This window comes from Macrobrachium nipponense, chromosome 7 (genome assembly GCF_015104395.2).
Source record: "Macrobrachium nipponense isolate FS-2020 chromosome 7, ASM1510439v2, whole genome shotgun sequence".
NCBI lineage: Eukaryota > Metazoa > Arthropoda > Malacostraca > Decapoda > Palaemonidae > Macrobrachium > Macrobrachium nipponense.
Window position 1 is genome coordinate 22,900,038 of NC_061109.1, and position 23,779 is coordinate 22,923,816.

The following is a 23,779-nucleotide window of genomic DNA, read 5'->3' on the forward strand; positions in this document are numbered from 1 at the left end:
TTTTCGATCTGCTCGATCAGATGATCGAAAAAGAAGCAGTAGAACAGGTCTTCGACCTGGAATCCCCGGGGTTTTACAATCGACTGTTCCTGGTGCCAAAGCAGTCAGGAGGATGGCGACCGGTCCTAGATGTCAGCAACCTAAACCTCTTTGTCATCAAGCAGAGGTTCAAGATGGAGACGCCTCAGTCAGTGCTTGGGGCTTTAAGACTGGGGTATTGGATGGTGTCACTAGATCTCCAGGACGCATATTTTCATGTCCCCATCCATCCCCAGTCAAGAAAGTACCTGCGGTTTGTCCTGAAGGGTAAGGTTTTTCAATTCAGGGCACTCTGTTTCAGACTGAGCACAGCACCGATGGTCTTCACCTTTTTGATGAAGAACATTGCGAGATGGCTTCATCTTTCGAAAGTCAGGATCTCTCTCTACCTGGACGACTGGCTCATTCGAGCCTCCTCGAAAGCCCGGTGTCTGGAGGACCTTCACACGACTTTGTCTTTAACGAAGTCCCTGGGACTTCTGGTAAACTTCGAAAAGTCACATCTGACCCCTTCACAGTCCATCGTCTATCTGGGGATTCAGATGGATTCAGTGGCTTTTCGGGCTTTTCCGTCCCAGGGCGACAACAACAATGCCTAAGCAAAGTGTTAGCCTTTCTGGGGAAAGAATCATGCTCGGTGAGGGAATGGATGAGTCTGCTGGGGACCTTTTCCTCGCTGGAGAAATTTGTTTCCCAAGGGAGGTTGCACCTCAGACCTCTTCAGTTCTTCCTGTTGAACAACTGGAAGCACGAGAACGACCTGGAAGCGGTCTTGAAGTTATCAGAAGAGGTGAAAGAACACCTAAAATGGTGGTTCGATCCATTGAAGCTTGCAGAGGGAGTTTCCCTCAAACTTCAGAGCCCCGACCTAGTGTTGTTTTCCGACGCGTCTTCCACGGGGTGGGGAGCGACACTAGGGGGGAAGGAAGTGTCAGGCACCTGGAGAGGGGAACAGGTGTCCTGGCACATAAACCTCAAGGAACTGGCAGCAGTTCATCTTGCACTCCAGTTTTTTCAGGACGAAGTCTCCCACAGGATTGTGCAGATCAACTCGGACAACACCACAGCTCTGGCATACCTCAAGAAACAGGGAGGAACCCACTCTCGGTCCCTGTTCTACCTTGCAAAGGAAATCCTGTTGTGGGCGAGGGCACACGATGTCACTATCCTGACGAGGTTCGTCTCAGGAGTAGAAAACGTACATGCAGACCTCCTCAGTCGGCAAGGTCAGCTGCTGCCGACGGAATGGACCCTTCACCAGGACGTATGCCAGAGGCTGTGGAAGTTGTGGGGATGTCCTCTCATGGACATCTTCGCAACTTTGAGAACAAAGAGATTTCCACTGTACTGCTCACCGGTTCTAGACCCAGGAGCAGTGGCAGTAGACGCCCTTCTCTGGGACTGGACGGGACTAGACCTGGACGCCTTTCCCCCGTTCAAGATCCTAGGGGAAGTAATGAGAAAATTCGCAGCATCAGAAGGAGCGAGGATGACACTAATCGCCCCCTTCTGGCCGGCGACCGACTGGTTCACAGAGGTCATGTCCTTCGTGGTGGACTTTCCGAGGACTCTGCCCCCAAGGACAGATCTACTCAAACAGCCCCACTTCGAGAGGTAACACAAAAACCTCCCCGCTCTGAGTCTGACTGCGTTCAGACTATCCAGAAGTTGGCCAGAGCGAGAGGTTTTTCAAGACCTGTGGCAAGAGCGATCGCCACTGCAAGGAGAGCTTCCTCTCTTGCAGTGTACCAATCCAAGTGGGCTGTTTTCAGAAGTTGGTGCAGAAAGAAGGGCATATCCTCCACCTCAACCTCTGTGAGCCAGATAGCGGACTTCCTCCTCTACTTGAGGAAGGAAGTAAAATTGGCGGTGCCGACGATAAAGGGCTACAGGAGTGTGCTGTCGGTAGTCTTTCTGCATAGAGGGCTGGATTTGGCCAATAACAGAGACCTTCATGATCTCCTAAGGTCTTTTGAGACTACGAAGGTACCTCAACCGAAAGTACCATCTTGGAACTTAGACGTAGTTCTTAAGTTCCTTATGTCCAGCCATTTCGAACCGCTTCACACAGCTTTGCTTAGAAACCTGACTAGAAAAACAGTTTTCCTAACTGCTCTGGCGACAGCGAAGAGGGTTAGCAAGATCCAGGCTATAAGCAAGCATATTGGGTTTAAGAACCACAATGCCGTTTGTTCTTTGAGCCCGACGTTCTTGGCAAAGAACGAAAACCCTTCCAACCCTTGGCTTAAGACATTCGAAATTAAGGGTTTGGCAGAAATCGTGGGTCGAGAACCAGAGAGAGTCCTGTGCCCTGTCAGGGCTCTCAAATTCTACTTAGAAAAGACGAAGGACTGTAGAGGACCTTCTGGTAACATGTGGTGCTCTGTCAAGAAGCCAGATCTTCCCATGTCTAAGAACGCGCTAGCGTTCTTCTTGAGAGATACCATTAAAGAAGCTCATTCCTCGTGCAGTGATAGTGACATGAAGCTTTTAAAAGTGAACGCCCACGAAGTGAGGGCTATTTCGACCTCGGTAGCTTTTCACAAAAATATGGCACTCAGTGACATTTTGAGTGCCACCTTTTGGCGGAGCAACTCGGTGTTCGCTTCACACTACCTGCGGGAGGTGAAAGCAACATACGAACATTGCTTTTCGCTTGGACCCTACGTCGCCGCAGACACTGTTTTGGGGGCAGGAGGTAGCACTCATCCTATCCTTTAGTGGTTAGGTGAGTTTTTTAATATTGTGTGTTTTTGGTTGTGGGGTCGACCGCCTGAGGCGGGTCTCCCTTCCTTTAGCCTAGTTTAGTGGGACTAACCTTTGGTAGACTAGGCAAGGTGGCGTTTTTATTGCTTCGTTGCCCTCATTGTATGGTCAATGATCTAGTCACGTCACGTCGTGGTCACGCCCCTGTTGACAGATCATCTAGAGCGCACCAGCTATACAGGTCACTACCTTGCTGGCAACTCTAGTAAAGCAGAAGCAGACTTGGGTGACAGTAATCACAGGGTCAGCTATGCTAACAGGTAAGGAACCAAGATACCAATCATCTGCATGCATGTGTTTCCTAAAATTCTATTCTGTCTCTTCCCACCACCAAAGGTGGGATTCAGCTATATATATAACTGACAGGTAAGTTTCATGAACAAAATGATATTGTAATGATACAATAAAGTTTGTTCATACTTACCTGGCAGATATATATATTCAAAGTACCCACCTCCCGTCAGGAGACAGTAGAAATAAACATATGAATAGAAAATGGGAATGGTTCCTGATACCTGCCTCCCAGCGGCGGGAATGGGTACTAACCACCTGACTCCCACTACGTGTGTCGTAAGTTTTTTAAATTCTGTCGGACTTCGGAAAATACAGCTATATATGTATCTGCCAGGTAAGTATGAACAAACTTTATTGTATCATTACAATATCATTTTTGTGATAAAACTATTAAAAAAACAGAGTATGAACATTTTTAGTGGGTTTTTCTTGAGTTTTAACTAACAAAATAGGCTGTTTTTAGCATTTTTATAGGGGTTCCAAACATTCACGGGTTCTAACTATTCACGGGGGTGTCTGGTACGCATCCCCCACGAATACGGGGGGACCACAGTATATAAAATGCAAGCCAGTATTTTACTTAAGTTGCAACTGCTTCCGTTTCATCCAGTAAGAAAAACTGGTATTTATATCTGGTTTAAATGTTGTGACTGAAGGAGTAGATTAGTGAAAATTATAAGGTGAAGCAACTAATTCAAGTCAGGTAAAGTAAGTGCTATATACCTTGAAGAAAAAGGTTAGCTTCATGAAAATTTAACTAAGTTGATAATTATTCTAGGTAACCTGCTAAGTATGTAGAGCAGTAGTTCCTGATGACTTTTACACTAGTACTGTAATTGTTTTGACTGAGGTGAATTATTTTCTCACAGGAAGAGGAGTACCCACGCATACTTGTTGCTGTATTTGTAGTCAAGCCAATGCCATTTTTAGAGGAAATGTTGGATAAAGTGGTAAAACTGAATTACCCCAAAAAGAGGATTGATCTTTTAGTCTATAATCAGGTTTGTAACTTTACTGTATTACTGTTTTAGCAAAGTAATAATTTGTAAGTGAATGTTTGTTCCGAAACGTAATACAAACCATCGGTCCTTTACAATAGGAAGGTAACTAGCGGCAGCTGGAACGGTCGTAAGCTTCGAACAAGGGAGTTCAGTAGTTAACTGCTTGTCCGACAGTGCGTGCGCCGCGCGACTGGGAGGTGAAGAACCACTTTTGCTTTCGGCCGTGTTGGTGGAGGACGTGTTCGCCAAGGCTCTCTGCGTGCTTCATCGTCGTATGCTTTGGTTGTGTGTGGGTTTCTTCAGCTTGGTTTGTCAGTGTTGTGAAAGTGTATTGTAAGCCAGCCCCTGACTTCCGATGCCCGAAGAGCTCGCCCCTGAACCTGCCGCCGGTACCCAGGATGTCGCTGGCTGCTGCCCTGTCTCCTGCTGTATCTGACCTGCCTGCCATACCTGCCGTTCCTGCTGTTCCTGCTGTTCCCGCACCTGCCGACGTCGTTCCAGCCCGTGGTGTTGCTGCCCCACTCGCTGGTCCTTCCGTACAGGTGCAGCCGGGCCCTATTGCTTCGGCAACAGCAGCCCCGGCTCCATCCTGGATGGAGGACCTGATGTCTGTCCTGAGGGAGCTGACGAAGAAGAAGAGGAAGGTGTCGTCGTTGTCGTCGTCTTCGTCGCCTGCTGCCGCCTCTTCCCCTTCGACTTCCAAGGCTTCCAAGCCGAGGAAGAAGAAGGCTGCCTCCTCCCCCCCTAAGAAGACTCCCTCCGGAACTTCTAAGGGCCCGTCTCACTCCGGTGGGATGGGGGGTTCTTCCGCTGGTCCTCCTGCTCCTTTGGGAGCGGAGCCCGTCTCTCCTTCCGCAAGGAAGAAGAAGACGGGGACCAGAGCCGGGTGCTAGGGTTGCTGCCGCTACACCAGTTTCTGGCTCGGGCTCTCGTTGGCTGTTATCCACTGGCAGCGGAACAACTGCCCAAAGCCTGATTATAGCAGGAGCTTTTGTTACTCATGCAAAGTGCACGGGCATACTTCCTGGGCTGACTGCCCCAAGAAAGCTGCCACTCCCACCCATTGCCATGGTAGTGACAGACCCGTCAACTCTAGGCCCCCCAGCTCAGGACCCCATATTTGTTGCACCTCCCAGAGGTTGCTATCCTGTCCCCCAGGTCCGAGCATTCAATGACTGGTGCGCAGATATCGATAATTTGAGATGATAAATTACGTCCAGGAGCGAGGATTGAGAGGCATAAGTTAATTACAATTGAGAGCCTCAACCATGTTAGAATGTTCCTGCCCACCGTCCGATTGAGGATCGCACAACCTCACCATTCGAAAATATGTACTTTGGCGCTGGCTATACGTATGCATTGCTGGCGAGTATGACGCCTTGTTAAGACAAGATATTAAACTTCCCATTCTTGAACAGTCTCAGGGCTCCCACCCTTACCTCACAGTCCTCCGAGACCTGCCCCTGCACAGTCAGTGCCACTTGAAGGCATCTGCTCTGTTGGTAAAGAAATTTACTGAGCTTGAATATGTTGCCTGTGTTAGAATCACAAGTTTATAAAAAAAATTCTAAGCCATTTCAATTATCGTACTGATGTTGTTCATTCTCTAAACAGTACTACTGGTATGAGTAAGAAGTAAATCATCTGAGTGAATATTGGTTGCAATGTTGTACTTTTATGCAAACATCTCTGCTTTAAGGATGTGCTGACTGCCGAATTTTGAGTAATTATCAAATTTTATTAGTTATTAACCGTATTTTGTATTTACCCCATTTTGCCATTCAGTAATGTAAATTTTGATAAAGAAACAAACAAGACATGCCTTTCTCTCTCTCTTCTGTGAGTTTCCGATCTACATTCTCCTTTTTCGTTTTCTTTCTGCCGCTTGCCCGTTCTTTACAGAAAATGATCTGTCGGCATCCAAAATCCAAAATTTAATCAGAAATCGCTGGAAGGCAAGATGAAGCTGATAAAAGGGGTCAACGAGCAAAGCTTACTTTCAGTTTCAGTTCTCAGTCTGTCTCAGACCCTCCACTCGTGAGTTGAAGGCAGGAACCAACCTGCTCCTCTCTCCCTTAGTCGCTGTCATTATTTCCCACGTGGTTGCTTACTCTGATCAGTGCCTGACGAATTGGGATCAAAGTTCCTTTCTCCACTGACAGTAGAATCCAATGACTGAATATGGTAAAGTGCATGTTTTTTGGCAATCATTTTTGTCTCTTTCTGTATTTATTTCTTTATTTTTCTATGTCTGTGCTTGTGTGATCATTCATAGTGTTCCCATGTCATCTCTCCATTGCTGAGCCCTTGTTCTATAAAGCTAATCTAATGTAAGCGCGTGGTTCCCTTGTCTGTGATTTAATAGTTCTCATTGCTTGATTGAACTCCCAGTATTAGCAGTGCTAAGAATCTTTACTAAGGGAGATAACAAAATTCAGTGTCTGTCTCATACCCTCCCCTTAAATACAATAAAGTTCTGTGAAGTAATTCAGTCATTTCGTGCCCTTTGAGGAAAATCTGAGAACGTAAGATTAATATTAAAGCAAGTCGGAAGACTTTGGCAGCATCACTGCTTTTGATCTGTCCTTTGTGTGTCGCACATGTGTTTATAGAGAAATACCTTGTTTCAGGTATCCTCTCACCTTCATTCCTATTGTGAGAGGTGGCTTCTGCCTTGTCCTAGCTCGGGCATACATCCATTTGTGTTATAAGTCCTCAACACATATCAGAACCCAAACACGTGTTTTCAGTGCTACAAGCAGCTGTTTTATAATTAGTGCCCTTGACTATGTAGAGTATTGAGTCTAAAAATACCACCATTAAATTTGATCATTAGAAATGTGCCTCAGTGGCGTGGTTGGTATGGTATTGGCGTGCCACTTCGGTGGCCGCGAGTTCGATTCTCGAGTATTCCATTGAGGAGTGAGAGATGTGTATTTCTGGTGATAGTAGTTCACTCTCGACGTGGTTTGGAAGTCACGTAAAGCAAACAAACAAACCTTGAAATCTAATCTCGACCCTAAGCCATACCTTGTTTATAAAATAGACTTCATTAGACCTTTCTTTTGATAAAGTGACTTGTTCGTTTCTGTTGCACATCCCTTTGAGTCCTAGATTTATAAAAACAATTTTCAACTCTATTATGTCTAAATAAGCATATCCTGAAGTGATACGTTATGCTAAAAACTTTTTAAATTGGCTTATCGACAATTTTGTTCATTGCTTGTATAGCACTGTGATCCACTAATTGTAAAAAAATGACTTGTAAAAAACATCTCTATAAATGATTAAGGACTTTTTTGTGTAAATAAACATCTAGAAATGTTATTACTAAAAAATGTTTAGATTGGTTTTATGGTCACACTTGTTTATTGCTTGTATGGCACTGTGAACGACAAATTGTAGAAAATGTAAAAACGTCTATGAAACGATTTAGGATAGAATCAAGTTTAAGTTGTACACTTTTATTGGTAAATAAACTCATTTGTATGGTTCATCACTTTTATGGCACTGTGAGAGACAGATTGTAAAAAAAAAAAAGCATGTAAGACAAGTATGAAAAAATTTATTAAAAAATAATTGTCACACTAAAATATCCCATTCTCTCTACTGGATGTATCAGAGAAAACAGGTTATAATGATATAGGTATTAACTCTGGCATTCCATATGGCTTTTTCTCTGGTATATTTAGCATTTATTTATACCTAGAAATGAGTGCTATAGGAACATTTCACTAGGCGACACAGATCGAGCCCAGAAATAGATTTTTCCTTTGTCAAAATCCCTTAACTTGCTCAAGATGTCCAGATTCTCTCACAATTCTTGAAAGTCCAAAAATTATGTTATTTTGCTATTTTTTCAAAACTTACTTTTTTCAAAACTAAATGCTTATTTCTCCAAGAGGACAGAACCAATTCAATGAAACTTTCACAGAGTTTAGTATAACTAAATATCTTTATTTTGTTAGAAAAATCACTTTTTTGAGCAACTTTTAATTTTGTATATTTCGGAAAGTAACTTCATGATATTTTTTTCAATTGTAAAACAAATGAACTTTAGAGGTTGCATTTCTAAATTTCATCACAAGAGAATGTTCATTACTAGCTGTAGAATAAGCGGTAAAAATTTGAAGTAAATCCCTTCAATCATAAGTTAGAAACAGTCATTTACCTTATAATGGGGCCCTTGGTATCAGCACTTCCCATAAGATATGAGCATTTAAGTATGGTCAAGTTTGTTCTTCAAGTCATTGATCTGTTGGTACGTTTTATGTGGGCATATAGTGTGTAGATTGTTCATGATAAAAACTAATGATGATGATGATACAAGTAGCATACGTTTGATTGGTTGTAGTGGTGAAATGTTCGGATGAAGGACAAACCTTAACATTTTCGTATATCCTTTATTTATTTCTTTTGTACACAACATTTCAGACAACTGTCCATCTTTAGGTTCTGTAAGATTAAAAATTAACTCATTTATTCCCAAGAAACATAAAATGATCATAAAAGAATACAGTTAATACACAGATAAAAAATGGATCTAAATGAAAATACTTTCCTGCTGAAGGCAGAGTTATGTGTATTCAAGTTAGGTTTTAATTTTTCTATAGAAAAGCTTTCTAATAGTTTTAGCTCAGTTTCAATGACCTCTACATAAAATACAGAAATCTGAAATATTAAAATGAACATTGCATAAACCGTGGCAGTGCTCTCTTACGGAGGACTGAGGTGGCTTACCTAGAATAGAAGTAAAGGGGTCCTTGAACTTATGCCTCTGTGTTCAAAGCTCTGGCAGACAACAGTTTAGTTGAACTACCCATGTACAGTATTCTGAACTACACTTCAGGCACACAAATTTGTAAACAATCATTGAACATAGTTCACTAGTTAACGACTCCTTGACTTGAGCAGATTGCCAATTTTAGAATGATTAAAAAATACCATTCGGATCTTTACATCTTTAAACTATGCTTTGGTCATTTGTATTACTTTTCTTTCTATTAAACTGTTGTTTAATTGGTACATAAGGAAATCTGAAATATAGCACTTGGTCTGTTTATTTTACCCTGTTACCCTTAATGATGTTTTTGAGATGTCTTGATAATGAAAACTGACTGCATCATAGAAATGGAAATTCATAGACAACCCACTTTCTCTGGACTTAGCTTAAATTTCTTGAGTGACTGTAGTTAATATAAGATACAAAATTAAACAATATCAGCACCCTACTTTTCAGAGCCTACAGGTTGTCCTTAAATTACTTCCTTTTCACAAGCAAGTAACTTTTTTGAAGACATTCTTTAACAACAACGGTTACCCAGAGAGGCTTTTTTAAAGGAGATTAACGAACCTTCTCAATAACATCATTAACCCTCTTACAAAACCTCTCCCATATGCCGGGACGGGTTTGGAGTGACCACGGAAGCGAAAAAAATAATTTTTTCAAAAAATCACAGCGCATTTAGTTTAGAAGATTAAGAGTTCATTTTTGGCTCAATTTTTTTCATTGCCTGAAGTTTAGTATGCAACCATCAGAAATGAAAAAAAATATCATTATCATATGTTAATAATGCGATATATGGTAGCGAAAATTTTTTTTTTCATACATAATTGTATTCAAATCGCGCTGTGCGAAAAACGGTTAAAGCTAACGAGTTAATTTTTTTGTTGTATTGTACACTAAATTGCAGTCATTTTGATATATAGTACATTGTAAAACGATAAAAGCGACACCGGAAAAATATTATCACAAAATGATGCACGAATTCGTAACGCGCAGACGTAAAAAAATGTTTTTTCAAAAATTCACCGTAAATCTAAATATTGTTCTAGAGACTTCCAATTTGTTTCAAAATTAATAGAAATTATTGAATATTACGATACTGTAAGAGTTTTAGATTAGAATTGCAGATTTAGACCATTTCGGATGAGTTAAAGTTGACCGAATGTCGACATTTTTATATATATTTTTCTTTATATGCAAATAGTTCAGAAATGAGCAAAGCTACAACCTTTAATTATTTTTTTGTATTCTTTATGAATTTGCGCACATTTTCATATATGAAACTCTATAAAACGGCTAATATGAAAAGGAGCAAATATTAGGATAATGCGATGTACGCATTTCGTAGATTTTCGGCCGCGAATCGGCGCGCGGAAGGAAAGAAAGTTATTTTTAAAAATTCACCATAAATCTAAATATTGTGCTAGACACTTCGAATTAAGATAAATGACTGTATATTACTAGATTGTAAGAGTTTTAGCTTACAATTGCGTTTTTCAACTATTTTGGTAGAGTCAAAGTTGACCAAACATGGTTTTTTTTTCTATTTATCGTGATTTATATGCAAATTTAAAAAAGAGAAAAGCTACAACCTTCAATCATTTTCTGTTGTATTCTACATAAAATTGCACACATTTTCATATATAAAACTTTATGTAATGGCTAATTTTAAATGGTGCAAATATTTCGACAATCGCACAAAAAAATTTCTGATTTTTTCGGAAGAGTTACCGCGCGGACGTAAGGAAATTTTTTTTTTTTTTTTCATAAATTCACTATAAATCGAAATATTGTGCTAGAGACTTCCAATTCATTGTAAAATGAAGGTAAATGATTGAATATTACTAGAATATAAGAGTTTTAGCTTAGAATTGCATTTTTCGACCATTTCGGAAGAGTCAAAGTTGACCGAAGGTTGAAATTTTTGCACTTATCGTTATTTATATGACAATATTTCAAAACTGATAAAAGCTACAACCATGGGTTGTTTTTAGTTGTATTGTGCATGAAATTGTGCACATTTCCATATATAAAACTTTATGTAACGGCAAATTTAAAATGGTGCAAACATTAGGACAATCACACAAAAAAATTTATCGGAAGAGTTACCGCACGGATGCAAGGAAAAAGTTTTTTCATAAATTCACTATAAATCGAAATATTGTGCTAGAGATGTCCAATTCGTTGCAAAATGAAGGCAAATAATTGAATATTACTAGAATATAAGAGTTTTAGCTTACAATTGCGTTTTTCAACCATTTCGGTAGAGTCAAATTTGACCGAAGGTTGAAATTTTTGCACTTATCGTTATTTATATGAAAATATTTCAAAACTGATAAAAGCTACAATCATGAGTATTTTATTGTTGTATTCTACATGAAATTGTGCACATTTTCATATATAATACTCCATGTAACGGATAATTTAAAATGGTGTAAAAATTATGTCAAAGTGACGAAAGAATTTTTGAGATATGTCACTGATAATTTTTAGTGCGATAAGAAAGAAATTCGCGCTTGCGCGCCTGCGTAACGATTGTAAACAAAACAACGCCTTGATCCGTGAACTCCCAGCATCCCCCAAGGCGCGTGATTCAAAAGTTTTCGGCTGGTAGGCCTATAAGTATTTTTCCGCAAATTTAAAAAAAAACTTTTTTTGAGTCGACGTATAATACGTCCAATCGGCATACGGGAGACATTTTGACTCGACGTTTAATACGTCCAATCGGCGTAAGAGGGTTAATGCTAATGGGGTAAAAGAAACAAGACCGAGTGTTATATTTCAGATTTCCTTATGTATCAAAGAAAATCAATGGTTTAACAGAAAGAAAAGTAAAAGAAATGACCAAAGTATACTTTAAAAGTGCAAAGATTTGAATGATATTTTTTAATAATTTTAAAATTGGCAATCTCTTCAAGTCAAAGGATTCATTGTGTTCAATGATTGTTTACAAAATTGTGTGTCTGAAGTGTACATAGTTCAGAATATGTGGGTATTCAACAAAACTGTTGTTTACCAGAGCTTCTGAACACAGAGGCATAAGCTTCAGAACCCTTTTACCTCTAGGTAAGCCACCTCAGTCTTTCATAAGAGCATTGCCACGGTTTATGTAACATTCATTTTTGTACATGAAAACTTACCCAGCAGATATATACTTAGCTATAGACTCGGTCGTCCCGACAGAATTTCAAAACTCGCGGCACACGCGACAGGTAGGTCAGGTGATCCCCCATTCCCGCCGCTGGGTGGCGGGATCCGGAACCATTCCCGTTTTCTAAGACATAATTTCTCTGTCGGTTGAACGGACAACACCTATTGTTCGTTCCTCCATCTTGGATTTCAACTCGTTTGCCGAGAATTTGGATTGGTTTTTTGGTGACGTATTCTGTTTTTTCTCTGGCTTGGCATACGCTTTTTGTGGACTGTTTTTCGACTTTGGTATTGACTACTCTTTCACGATGTCTGACGCTAAGGCTTCACCTATGTTTAGAGTTTGTAGTAGGGAAGGTTGTAAAGTTAGGCTACCGAAATCGTCGGTAGACCCTCATAATGTTTGCTCTAAATGTAGAGAGAATGAATGTTCTTTTAATAACACCTGTATTGAGTGCGAGAACCTAACAGAGCTTGAATGGAAGGAGTTATCTTCTTACGTTAGGAAACTTGAGAGGGATAGAGTAAGGAAAGCTTCAGCTAGATCATCTAGTAGATCTTGTTCTCTAGAACAGGAAGTTCATAACTCTCCTATTACTAACGATTTTCCCTTAGCCACAGCTGCTTCTCCCTGTACTGACTCCAAAGATTCTTCCTCTGAAAGGGAAAATGTGAAAGCTTCAATCAAGAAACTCCAAGCTCAGTTACGAGCGTTAAATGAAGGTAAGAGTGGTGATAGTGATTTGTGCAGTGTCCCCAGTGCAGTGGAGGGGGCGTCTGACCGGTTCCTCATTGCTCCTAGGCCTAGACCTCTTCCAAACTCCCAGGACCAGGGGAGGAGGAATGTCGAAAGCCGCAGGGAGGATGCAGAACATCCCCAACGGTCAGGCGTCCCTTCGGCAGATCCTGTTGTAAAGTCCCAGGCTGCCTTGGATAGCCGCAGAAAAGGCATCCTAAGGGAGTGTTTTTCGGCCTCGGACTCTTCCTCTCCTAAAAGAGGATGGAGTTCGGCCTCTCAATCGCGCCCTTTGAAGAGAACCTGGAAGGCGCCAAAAGGAGACGCGGCTGATTCCAGCCCAGAGCATTTTCCCGAGTATTGGCCCTCGGATCCTAAGAAGGCGAGACAGGAGGAGCCCTCTCTTCAGGATCCAACGAAGAAGTTCCTGATTAACCTGCAGGAGCAGTTAGCCTCTTTAGTAGGCTCTTTCGCTAAGGATTCAACAAGGAGGAAAGATGTTTCGTTCCCTGTTAAGAGTTCCTCTAAGCGCTCTACGTATAGGAGAGAGCCCCCACACTCTCCAAGGCGATTATCGCCTTCGTCGAGAGACTCTTTGGATAGGAGTTTTTCTCCTGACAGGCGATTCCTTTCGCCCTGTAGGCGCTCTTCTCCAAGAGATAAGCGCCCTCCTTTGGACAAGGCTTTGAATCCTGGCAGACAGGAAGTACGTAGCCTCTCCCCTTCTAGACGCCGTGAATCGAGCAGAAGTCTCGATCGGTTTAGGTTCAAGGAGCCTGAAGAGAACCTAAACCAATTCAAGTATCAGGATCCTTTGGGACTACAGGACCAGGATTGGCATCAGGAGCCAGTCAGGCGCAAAGAGGCAGTGAGACGTAAGAAAGGGCGTCAAGAGCCTCTCAAGCCCCAGGATTCAGGGCGTCAGGACTCAGTTAGACGGCAGGAGTCAGGGCGCCAGGAGTCTGTTAGGCGTCAGGAGTCAGGGCGCCAGGAGCCTGCTAGGTGTCAGGAGTCAGGGCGCAGGGAGCCTTTCAAGCGCCCTGAATCAGGGCGCCAGGAGCCTTTCAAGCGCCGCGAGTCTTGTGAACCTCAAGTGACTAGGCAACAAGAGTCTAGTAGACGCAAGAATGTTTCTGGCCGCCAGGAGCCTCATTCTTCGTTTAGAAGTTTTCCTATCATTCAGCGCTCTCCCCCTTCTCAGGGAAAAGGAGTACTTCTCCCGGGAAGAGCCCGATCACTTCCAAACGGTCTCCTTCAGTTGATCCTTTGGAAGAAGTGTCGGATGAGGACAAGCCCGTAGATGTAGCAGTTTCGGACTACAAGAGGCTCTCTCTTCTACTTCTCAAGGAGTTCGGAGACTCCCTTCATCCTGCTGATCCTCCTTCACCAGGATCTTTAATGTCCAGTACCAAAGCTCATAAGACTTCTTCATTCGTCAAGATGCGCCCTGCTTTATGTATGAAAAAGGCTTTAAAGACCTTTTCAGAATGGTTAGCCTCAAGAAGGGAAGCAGGCAAAACAGTTTTTTCCTGCCCTCCTTCCAAGTTAACAGGGAAACCTGGAAGGTGGTACGAGACCAAGGAACCCATGGGGTTAGGCCTCCCTTCATCCGCAGACGCGGACTTTGCTTCTCTAGTAGACTCATCCAGGAGGAAGTCTTTGCTTTCTGCTAAAGCAACATGGGGCATGTGTGAGCTAGACCACCTTCTAAAGGGTCTCTTTAAGACTCTAGAAGTGTTCAATTTCATGGACTGGGTATTGGGAGCATTAGCCAAGAGAGCTCAGGACACCGAACTTTGGGACTGTCGATTGGAAGAACTTTCAAGTGTCCTGGCTTGCTTGGATAGCAAGCAGTTATGGACGGCTCCGTAGAAGTTGCCTCGCTTTTCGGAAACAGGAGTCTTAAAGAAGAGATCAGTTTTTTAGCCCGCCCTTTTTTTTTTTTTCTAACAAGAGCCGTATCACCCTTACAAAGATCCTCTCTTCTTTTCGCCCTTTGTCTCTCATCTGTTCCCACAGGAGACGGTTAAGGAGGTTGCAAAATCTCTAACGGAGAAGGCAACTCAGGATCTCCTCACACACTCAGCTATGTAGTTTAGGCCGGCCGTGCTTATTGAAAAAAGAGAGAGACCCTCTTTTGTACAGCCCTTTCGAGGTGCCTCCTCTTCTAGAACCCCTCTTAGAGGTTCGCAGACCAGAACGGAGGAGTAGACCATCTAGAAGGTCCTTTGGGAAGTCTATGAACAGAGCGTCCTCCGACAAAAGTAGGCGCCCCAGACTACTCCAGTTTGCAAAAGTCTGGGGCGCAGAAGGGAGCGGATTCTTGGTCCCTCTCGATCCTGTAAAAAGGATACTTGATCCCCTTCAGGGAAAATCCTCCCTTTGACGACAACTCCAAGGAGTTGACTGCAAGATACTTGGATTCGGTCCGAAGACTAGCTATTTTGCAGGCAGTGGAACAGATGATTTTTCCAAAGAAGCGGTAGAACTGGTTCAAGATCTCCAGTCTCCAGGATTTTACAATCGGTTGTTTCCTGGTACCGAAAGCATCGGGGGGATGGAGACCGGTGCTAGACGTCAGTGCCCTGAATTTCTTTGTTATGAAGAAGAAATTCTCGATGGAGACGTCTTCCTCTGTTCTGTCTGCTCTTCTCCAGGGGACTGGATGGTGTCCCTGGACCTTCAAGATGCGTATTTCCATGTGCCAATTCATCCGGCATCACGGAAATACCTAAGATTCATGTTCCAAGGGAAAGTATTCAGTTCCGAGCGATGTGTTTCGGACTTTACGACTGCCCCTCAAGGTCTTCACGGACATCATGAAGAATGTAGCTTATTGGCTACATCTGGAAGGGATCAGGATCTCATTATATCTGGACGATTGGCTAATAAGAGCCCAATCGGAGAAACAATGTCTGGAGGACCTTTTCTTTACTCTAAAATTGACAAAGTCCCTGGGACTTTTAGTCAATCTCGAGAAATCCATGCTGACTCCCCAGCAAAGCATTGTCTATCTGGGGATTCAGATGGATTCTCGGGATTTCTAGCGTATCCTTCGCAGGAAAGGAGAGAACGCTGCTTGGAAAAGGTGGCAGTCTTCTTAAGGAAAGAACATTGTCCGCGAGGGAATGGATGAGCTTACTGGGGACCCTCTCCTCGATGGAACAGTTCGTTTCCTTAGGAATACTACACCTAAGACCCTTCAATTTTATCTGAAGGAGTGGATTGGAAGTCCCAAAGATCTGGGAGAAACCTTTCCGATCTCGAAGGGGAATCCAAGAATGAATATCTTTCTGGGTTGTTAGATAGCCACAAAAACTAAGCAACGGGGATCTCCCTTCACTTAGAGAACCCTCGCCTAGCATTATTTGCAGACGCCTCAGATTCAGGGTGGGGAGCAACCCTAGGTTCGGAAGAAGTGTCAGGCACTTGGGAAGGAGAACAAGTGTCCTGGCACATAAACAAGAAAGAACTAACAGCCATTCATCTATCTCTAGTTCATTTCGAGGACAGGTCTCAGGTCTGGTGATTCAAATTCACTCGGACAACACAACAGCCCTTGCATATATAAAGAAACGGGGGGACGCATTCCTTTTCCCTGTACGAATCAGCAAAGGATCTGCTGATTTGGGCTCAGGAAAGGAAGATCTCTCTTCTCACAAGGTTTGTGCAGGGAGAGAAAGAAATGTCCGGGGCGGATCGTTGAGCAGGAAAGACCAAGTCCTACCCACGGAATGGACTCTCAATCCTCAGATTTGCCAACAACTGTGGCATCTGTGGGGAAGGCCCAATATAGACCTGTTTGCGACCAACAGGAATCACAGACTAGAAAACTATTGCTCCCCGATCTCGGATCCGCAAGCAGTAGCCGTAGACAGCTTTCTGCTAGATTGGACCAGGCTTGGACACATACAAGCCTTCCCTCCTTTTCAAGATAGTAGGGGAAGTATTGAGGAAGTTCGCTTGCTCAGAGGGAACAAAAATTACCCTCATCGCTCCCTTCTGGCCAGCTCTTGATTGGTTCACAGAGGTGCTGGAGTGGATAGTAGATTTTACCAAGATCGCTTCCACTGAGGAACGATCTTCTCAAAGAGCCCCGCCCCACTTCGACAGATTTCACAAGAACCTCCCCGCTTAAAGTCTGACCGCCTTCAGACTGTCGAAGGACTCGTCAGAGCAAGAGGTTTTTTTGCGCGAAGTGGCGAAGGCTATTGCAAGAGCCAGAAGAGTTTCCACCTCTAGGGTGTATCAGTCGAGTGGGAGTTGTTTAGAAGTGGTGTAAGAATAAGAAAATATCCTCTTCCAGTACCTCTGTAACTGAAAATCGCTGATTTTCTTCTCTATTTGAGAAAGGACTGTAACCTGGCAGTATCGACAGTAAAAGGTTACAGGAGTATGCTGGCCTCAGTCGACATAGAGGACTAGATCTTACTAATAATAAAGATCTCCATGGCCTTATAAGGTCTTTCGAAACCACGAAAGATCAGATAATCAAGAAACCTAGCTGGAACTTGGATGTGGTCCTTAAGTTCCTAATGTCAGAAAAATTCGTACCGTCTCACACAGCTTCATTTAGAGACTTAACTAGAAAGTCCTTATTTCTGTTTGCATTAGCAACAGCTAAGAGAATTAGCGAGTTGCAAGCCTTGGAAGGTAAAGTTGGTTTTAGGAAGGATTCAGCGGTTTGCACCTTTAAACCACTTTTTCTAGCAAAGAACGAAAATCCCTCAAAACCTTGGCCAAGAAGCTTTGAGATAAAAGGACTCTCTTCACTAACAGGAAGAGAACTAGAGAGGACTTTGTGTCCAGTCAGGGCACTCAAGTTCTACCTGAAGAAAAAAGTGTTGCTGGGAGGTACAGAAGAAAGTCTTTGGTGCTCTGTAAAAGATCCGAAAAGATCGATTTCAAAGAATGCCCTTACGTTCTTCATAAAGGATGTAATAAAGGAAGCTCACCGTACTTGCAATGAAGAGCACCTCAGATTCTCAGAGTATGAGCACATGAAGTGAGAGCCATAGCTACGTCAATGGCATTTCACAAAACATGGTCTCTTCAGGCACTAATAGAGTCAAACTTTTTTGGAGATGTAATTCTGTGTTTGCCTCCAATTACCTAAGAGACGTAAAAATTTCTTACGAAAAGTGCTTTGCTCTGGGAGCGTATGTTTCGGCGAATTCAGTGCTGGGAGAAGGGGCTGAGGCTAATCCTTCTTAACTTACTTTAGTGTTTAAATTTGTCTTTATTGGTGGTTGTTTTTATTGGTTGATTGTCAGAGGGAATAGGGGACCCTCTTGCAATTCATAGGTTATAACAGTACTAACATGGTCAGGTGATCGGGATTGGCTTCAGTGCTCCTTGTGTTTACTTATAGAAACCTTAACTCTGTCATGTAAGAGGGCTAGTCCCCATTGATATGACAAAGGTCAAGGCTCTACCATGTAAGTGGGTCAGCCCCCATTGGTACGATCCAGAGTAGGCTCTGTCGCGTAAGCGGGCTAGCCCCCATTGACACGATCCAAAGAGTTATTCAGCCATAGGTCCATACCTCGCTGGGACTCTTGAGGCAGGCAGACTCATTGACAGTAGTCATGAAGTCTTCAGCCCAATCAGGTAGAAACCATGGATTATTATATCCAAGAACATATGTTGTTTTTTCCCTGTTTTTAATGTATTTAGTATAAGTATTATCATTATGTTTTAGCTGTCTCTTACCCTCCACCAAGGGTGCCAATCAGCTAAGTATATATCTGCTGGGTAAGTTTTCATGTACAAAAATGATATTGTTAAGATACAATAAAGTTTTGTACATACTTACCTGGCAGATATATACAATTAATGGCCCACCCATCCTCCCCTCAGGAGACAGGTGGAAGAGAAATTATGTCTTAGAAAACGGGAATGGTTCCGGATCCCGCCACCCAGCGGCGGGAATGGGGGATCACCTGACCTACCTGTCGCGTGTGCCACGAGTTTTGAAATTCTGTCGGGACGACCGAGTCTATAGCTAAGTATATATCTGCCAGGTAAATATGTACAAAACTTTATTGTATCTTAACAATATCATTTTAATTTTTCAGATTTCAGTATTTTATGTAAAGCCTGACTTGAAACTGAGCTAAGACTATTAGAAACCTTTTAGAAAGAAAAATTAAAACCTAACTTGAATGTAGATAACTCTGCTTTCATTGGGAAAGTATTTTCTTTTAGGTCCATTTTTATCTGTATTAATAGTATTATTTTATGGTAATTTTATGTTTTTTGGGTATAAATGTGTTCATTTTTAATCTTACAGAACCTGAAGAGGGACAGTTGTCTGAAACATTGTGTATAAAAGAATGTAATTAAGGAGATAAGAAAATGTTAAGGTTTGTTTTAATGCTGCAGTTCCTCACCCAATTTAGATTTCCTTTATGCAAAGTATACATTAAAATTGTTTATGTATTGTAAGATAACAAAAGCAGCTGAATTTCACTGATAATTCTTAGTTCGTTGTTCAGATTTAGTCAAAGTTAGCGTCAGCTACAAACAGACTGGATTATGTAGCATTCTTGAAAGCAACTTATTTTGGGCAAGTTTCAATGAAAGTTGAGTGAAGTATTGAATGGCATTCCATGGCCTCTTATTGAAATAATGTTTATGACTGTAAATAATCCTGTTAAGTGAAGTATTTTTGTATTACCGCCAAAGAGGATCAAAGGTAGAATTTAAGGCCTGCAATACTGCATCCTTTAAACTGTTTTTCCATATGTGACTTTTTTTATGCATTTTAACTTTTCTTATAGTGATTTTATTTCATATTTATTTATTCTTTCTTACAATTTGTAGGTAGCTCTACATGAAAAACTTGTCAACTCATGGGCTGAAAAACTTCAGAAAAAGAAACAGTACGGCACTGTGAAACTATTACCATTTGGTGGCAAAATGAAGGAATGGCATGCTCGGAATTTAGCTACGTAAGTCATATTTTTGTTGCAATTTATATGTGATATTTTTTTTTTTTTTATATTATGAAAGGGTAAGTCATGGTTTCACTTCTGCTTCACTGGCTAGTCCTCTTGGGGGTTAGTGCCATCTGTGACTCCTTACTTGTATGTTTTATAGAGTTCTGGCCTTACACTAATGGCCAAAAGTGCTCCAGTACATGACTTGACAGCCTAAATCACATAAAATCAAATTTACTGGCTAGTGGTAGTTTGTGGAGATGCCAGTACATATTGATAAATTGCATTTTATACCTGTTGTTCACTTGCTGCAGGTAAGGAGCCATGATGCACAGATTGTTGTCATCATCACCTGTGTATATGGAGCCTACTGTTCCTCTGTATCCCTGTTTTATGCTATACGTACTTTGTCTCCATTGGACAATAGATGGTGGAAATCTGTTAGTTTTATAGATGGAGGTTTTTCAACTGTGGAGGTTTTTCAGCTGTTGTTGCGGAAGCTACTAGAGTGGACAAGTCCTGTGATGAAGTGATTTTTAATTTGTCTTTGATAAGCCTTTTATTAATTAGTATATTTTACACTGGTTTTCATCACAGGATAATTTCTGTTTTAAGATATTTGTGCAGTTAAGCCTTATAGTATGTGCTTCAGCAAGATGGTAAACTTAGGAAATTCATGTATTCTTTGTAAAATTATCACATTCATTGTATCATTCGAACCTCATTACTCATACATGTCCACATTTCTGATCTTTGAATGTTTATAGACTTATACTGTAACAGACTGAAGGAAATAAGTAGAAATGTGGCACTTGTGCTATCTGGACCCTTTGATATCCATGAATCACTCTCATCACCTCTTGTGAGTCTGCACGTCTGTCAGCTACTCACTCTACAATTCTGTAGAATTACCTAAGAAATGGTGGTTTAAACTTCTCATCAAACTAAGTTAGAGAAAGACAGAAAGAGAATGGTGACAGCCTGGAATGGCAAAAGTCTAGTTAGTCAGGATTCTGCTAAATCTTCTGTTGATTTACCTGTTATATTTGTTTATGCTTTGTCCCCCATTACTAGCCCTGCTTGTATACCACCTGATCCCCTATCCAGCTCCCGTACTCCCGAACCCAATGCCATTGCCATCCTTGAGTATAAGATCAATCGCACGTCCGACATACTAGTGAACACAGTGGCTCAAATAGGGGCTTCCGATTGAGCCTTTATGGGGATTAAGAGTGTAATTAGTGAATGTGAAGTGTTAGTGGAGGAGCTGGTTACCCGGCCCCCCAATTCTCCTAGGCAACGGTCCCTAGCATATGCCCCTAAACCCAGGAGAAGCTATACTAGAAGCCCAAGGGAGGTTGGTGGGGTCAGCCCCCGGGTAGTCGGCCCCTCAGTTGCTCCTGTTGTCAGTTCCCAGGTGGCGACAGACAGCCAACGGAAAGGCGTATTCAGATGTGCCCCATCTTTCCTCTAGTTTGGAGGCTTAAAGCCCTGAAAAGAGGTGCCAATGGCACCATAGTAGTGGTACGTATATCAACACCATTGAAAAGGTCTGCTGTGGACGTGTCCCGAACCCCACAGGTGCCACATAGAAGGTCAGAGAATCTGTACCTTATTGCAGTTTTTTGGGCTAGCCTGGAGCGGTTTTGTCAAGAACGTTCAAATGTGGAATGTCAAGTGTTAGTGCTGAAAACCACTTCCAGGCCTAAGCACTCTATAGTGCCAGCGTGTGCATTAGTGAGCAAGCTTTCGTTAGCTCCTGATTGGCCAGTAGTGACTGAGTGCCTGCTGGTGCCAAAATTCTCAATGACTGCCAAGCTCCCATTTATGCCCCAAGCTGCCGAACGTCCATTTGTGCCTGAGTTCCTAGTCTATGATGAGCACCCAGTTGCTCTCGAGCTGCCTTTGGCTGTAGAGCTCCCAGTTGCTCCTGAGTGCCCAGTAGCTACTGAGCATTCAGTAGCTTCTCAGTGTTCTTGCACCTACCTGCACAGATGCTCGTGACCATTCTGCCAAGCACTTGGCGCCAAAGTCAGAGATTGTGGCACTAGCTCCCTTGTAGCAAGCTTCTACTTCTGCAAATTTGGATCTGTCTCTTGCTCCCATCCAGCAATGCCTGGATGATATTTTGGGCTTTTTGAAGAAACTTTCTAACATGACTCCTGTTATAGACGTGTCTCTTTTGCCAGTGCCTTCAGTTGAAGAAGAAGGGGATAGAGAGTTGAAAGGAGACTTCCCTTCCTCAGCATATGCAACTTTGCTACAGTTTTTGCTAAGGAGTTTTCCTTTGTTTTTTGACCTGCATCTTCATCTCCTGCGTCCATCTTCCAGGTGAGTAACTTACCTGTCAAGACCTCCAGACTTCCTAAAATGATACTCTCTACTTAGCTATTAAGGCCTTTAGTGAAGCTGAGAACTGGCTTGCAAAAAAGAGTGAACAAGGGAAGTCTAACTTCAGATATCCTCCTTCCTGACTTTTAAAGAGGTGGTATTTATGTTATGCAACCGGGGAAGCTCCTTCCTTGGGTGTGAATGCCTCCTCCCAAGGGGACGTTTCCGACCTTATAGACTGAGCTCATAGGTCGGCTTTTTCCTCAGCCAAGGTAATGTTTTCCTCAGCTGAACTCGACCATATGATGGAGAATTTATTTAGTCTTCAAAATTGTTAGTTTCTTGGACTGGACGGTGAGCACCCTAGCATAGAAAGTTCAAGAATATTCTTCCTTACCTGCTGACTTTTTTGTCAGATATTGGTGTCCTCTCAAGTTGGGACAAAGGTTTCAGAGATGGGTCTCAAGAATGAGTCTCCCTCTATGCCATGAGAGTTTTGAAGGAGAGGGAGTTAATGGCACTCATACATTTCCAAGGGAGTCACTTTATTTCAGAGATCTGCACCTCTCTTATCTCCCCTTTCTTGAGACTGTTCTGTCAGTCAGTGGTTAATGAGATTTCTTCTGATATACAGACGTAATCTACTTGTGATCTGTTAGTGAAATGTAGACACCCTAAAGACACTCATGCAGTTAGTTTTAAGTCGCCTTCCCTGCTCGTGCCTTATCCCTTTCCTGTAAGTAGGCAAAGATCCTCTTCAAAATCAAGATCTAATAATGTCTGCTTCTCATCTGGAGCTATTAAGAAGTCCTCGTCTAAGTCCTCCATAGACAGAGAAAGTTCGTCCCTTCACAAGAAGGCAATACAGTGGACCCCCCTATTCGCGTTCTCCGGATTCACGGACTCACACATTTGCGGATTTCTCTTGGGAACATTTCCCTGCATTATTTGCAGAAAATTTGCCTATTCGCAGTATTTTTTTAAGAGAAATATCCACAAATTCCTGGGGTTTTTTTTATCAATTTCATCATGAAATGTACTTTTTGTGATAGAACTATTAACCCTGGGTGTCCTGAGGAGCATTCGCAAGCATTTGGGAGGCCTCCAACAAAAGGACATTGATGATTACTTGTTGGAGCTCGATCATTTTGATGGCAGTTGGTCATCTAGTGACGAGGACATCACGCCCAATGTCAGTGATGACGAGTATTTGCCCCCAATGTCTGTACCGTAGCCACAGCCTGAAAGTGAATTGGAGTTCAGTGGTTTCAGTGCATATGAGGGAGAGTCTGAGGAGGAGGAGGAGGCACCAATTGTGGCTGGTGAGGATAAGACAGAAAGTGATGGTGAAAGTGAGGGAGATGGGCCAGTGGGGAGGGTGGGAGTGCGAAGTCGTGCCCGCGCAAGGGCCCGTAGAAGGTCGCAACATCACAGCAGCTCAGGTGAAGGCCATTTGTCCGAAAGTGATGAGGGGTGGTTGGAGGACCCCACCCCACCTAACATGCACCCATTCACAGCAGCACCTGGACTGACCGTCCCTGTGCCTCTCACTGCACTGGGGTTCATTCAGCTCTTCCTGATGCGGGAATTGCTGGAATACCTCGTTGCAGAGACGGCAGATTACACTTAGTAATGCCGTGAGGAACTGCAGGTGACGTCGCATCGCTGGCGGGGCCTCAACCTCACGGACATGGTGCATTTTTTGGGGCTCCACATTTTCTTTGGAATGATGCCT

General features: G+C 42.6%; 1 protein-coding gene across 1 annotated transcript in view; it reads left to right on the forward strand.

The window, feature by feature from the left end:
* Positions 1-23,779, forward strand: part of LOC135217126 (procollagen-lysine,2-oxoglutarate 5-dioxygenase 1-like) — a 597,528-nt gene that overhangs the window by 66,534 nt on the left and 507,215 nt on the right. The window contains exons 7-8 of the mRNA XM_064252833.1: positions 3,969-4,100; positions 19,598-19,725. Of these exons, the coding sequence (XP_064108903.1) occupies positions 3,969-4,100; positions 19,598-19,725 (260 nt within the window). The remainder of the gene's footprint in view (positions 1-3,968; positions 4,101-19,597; positions 19,726-23,779) is intronic.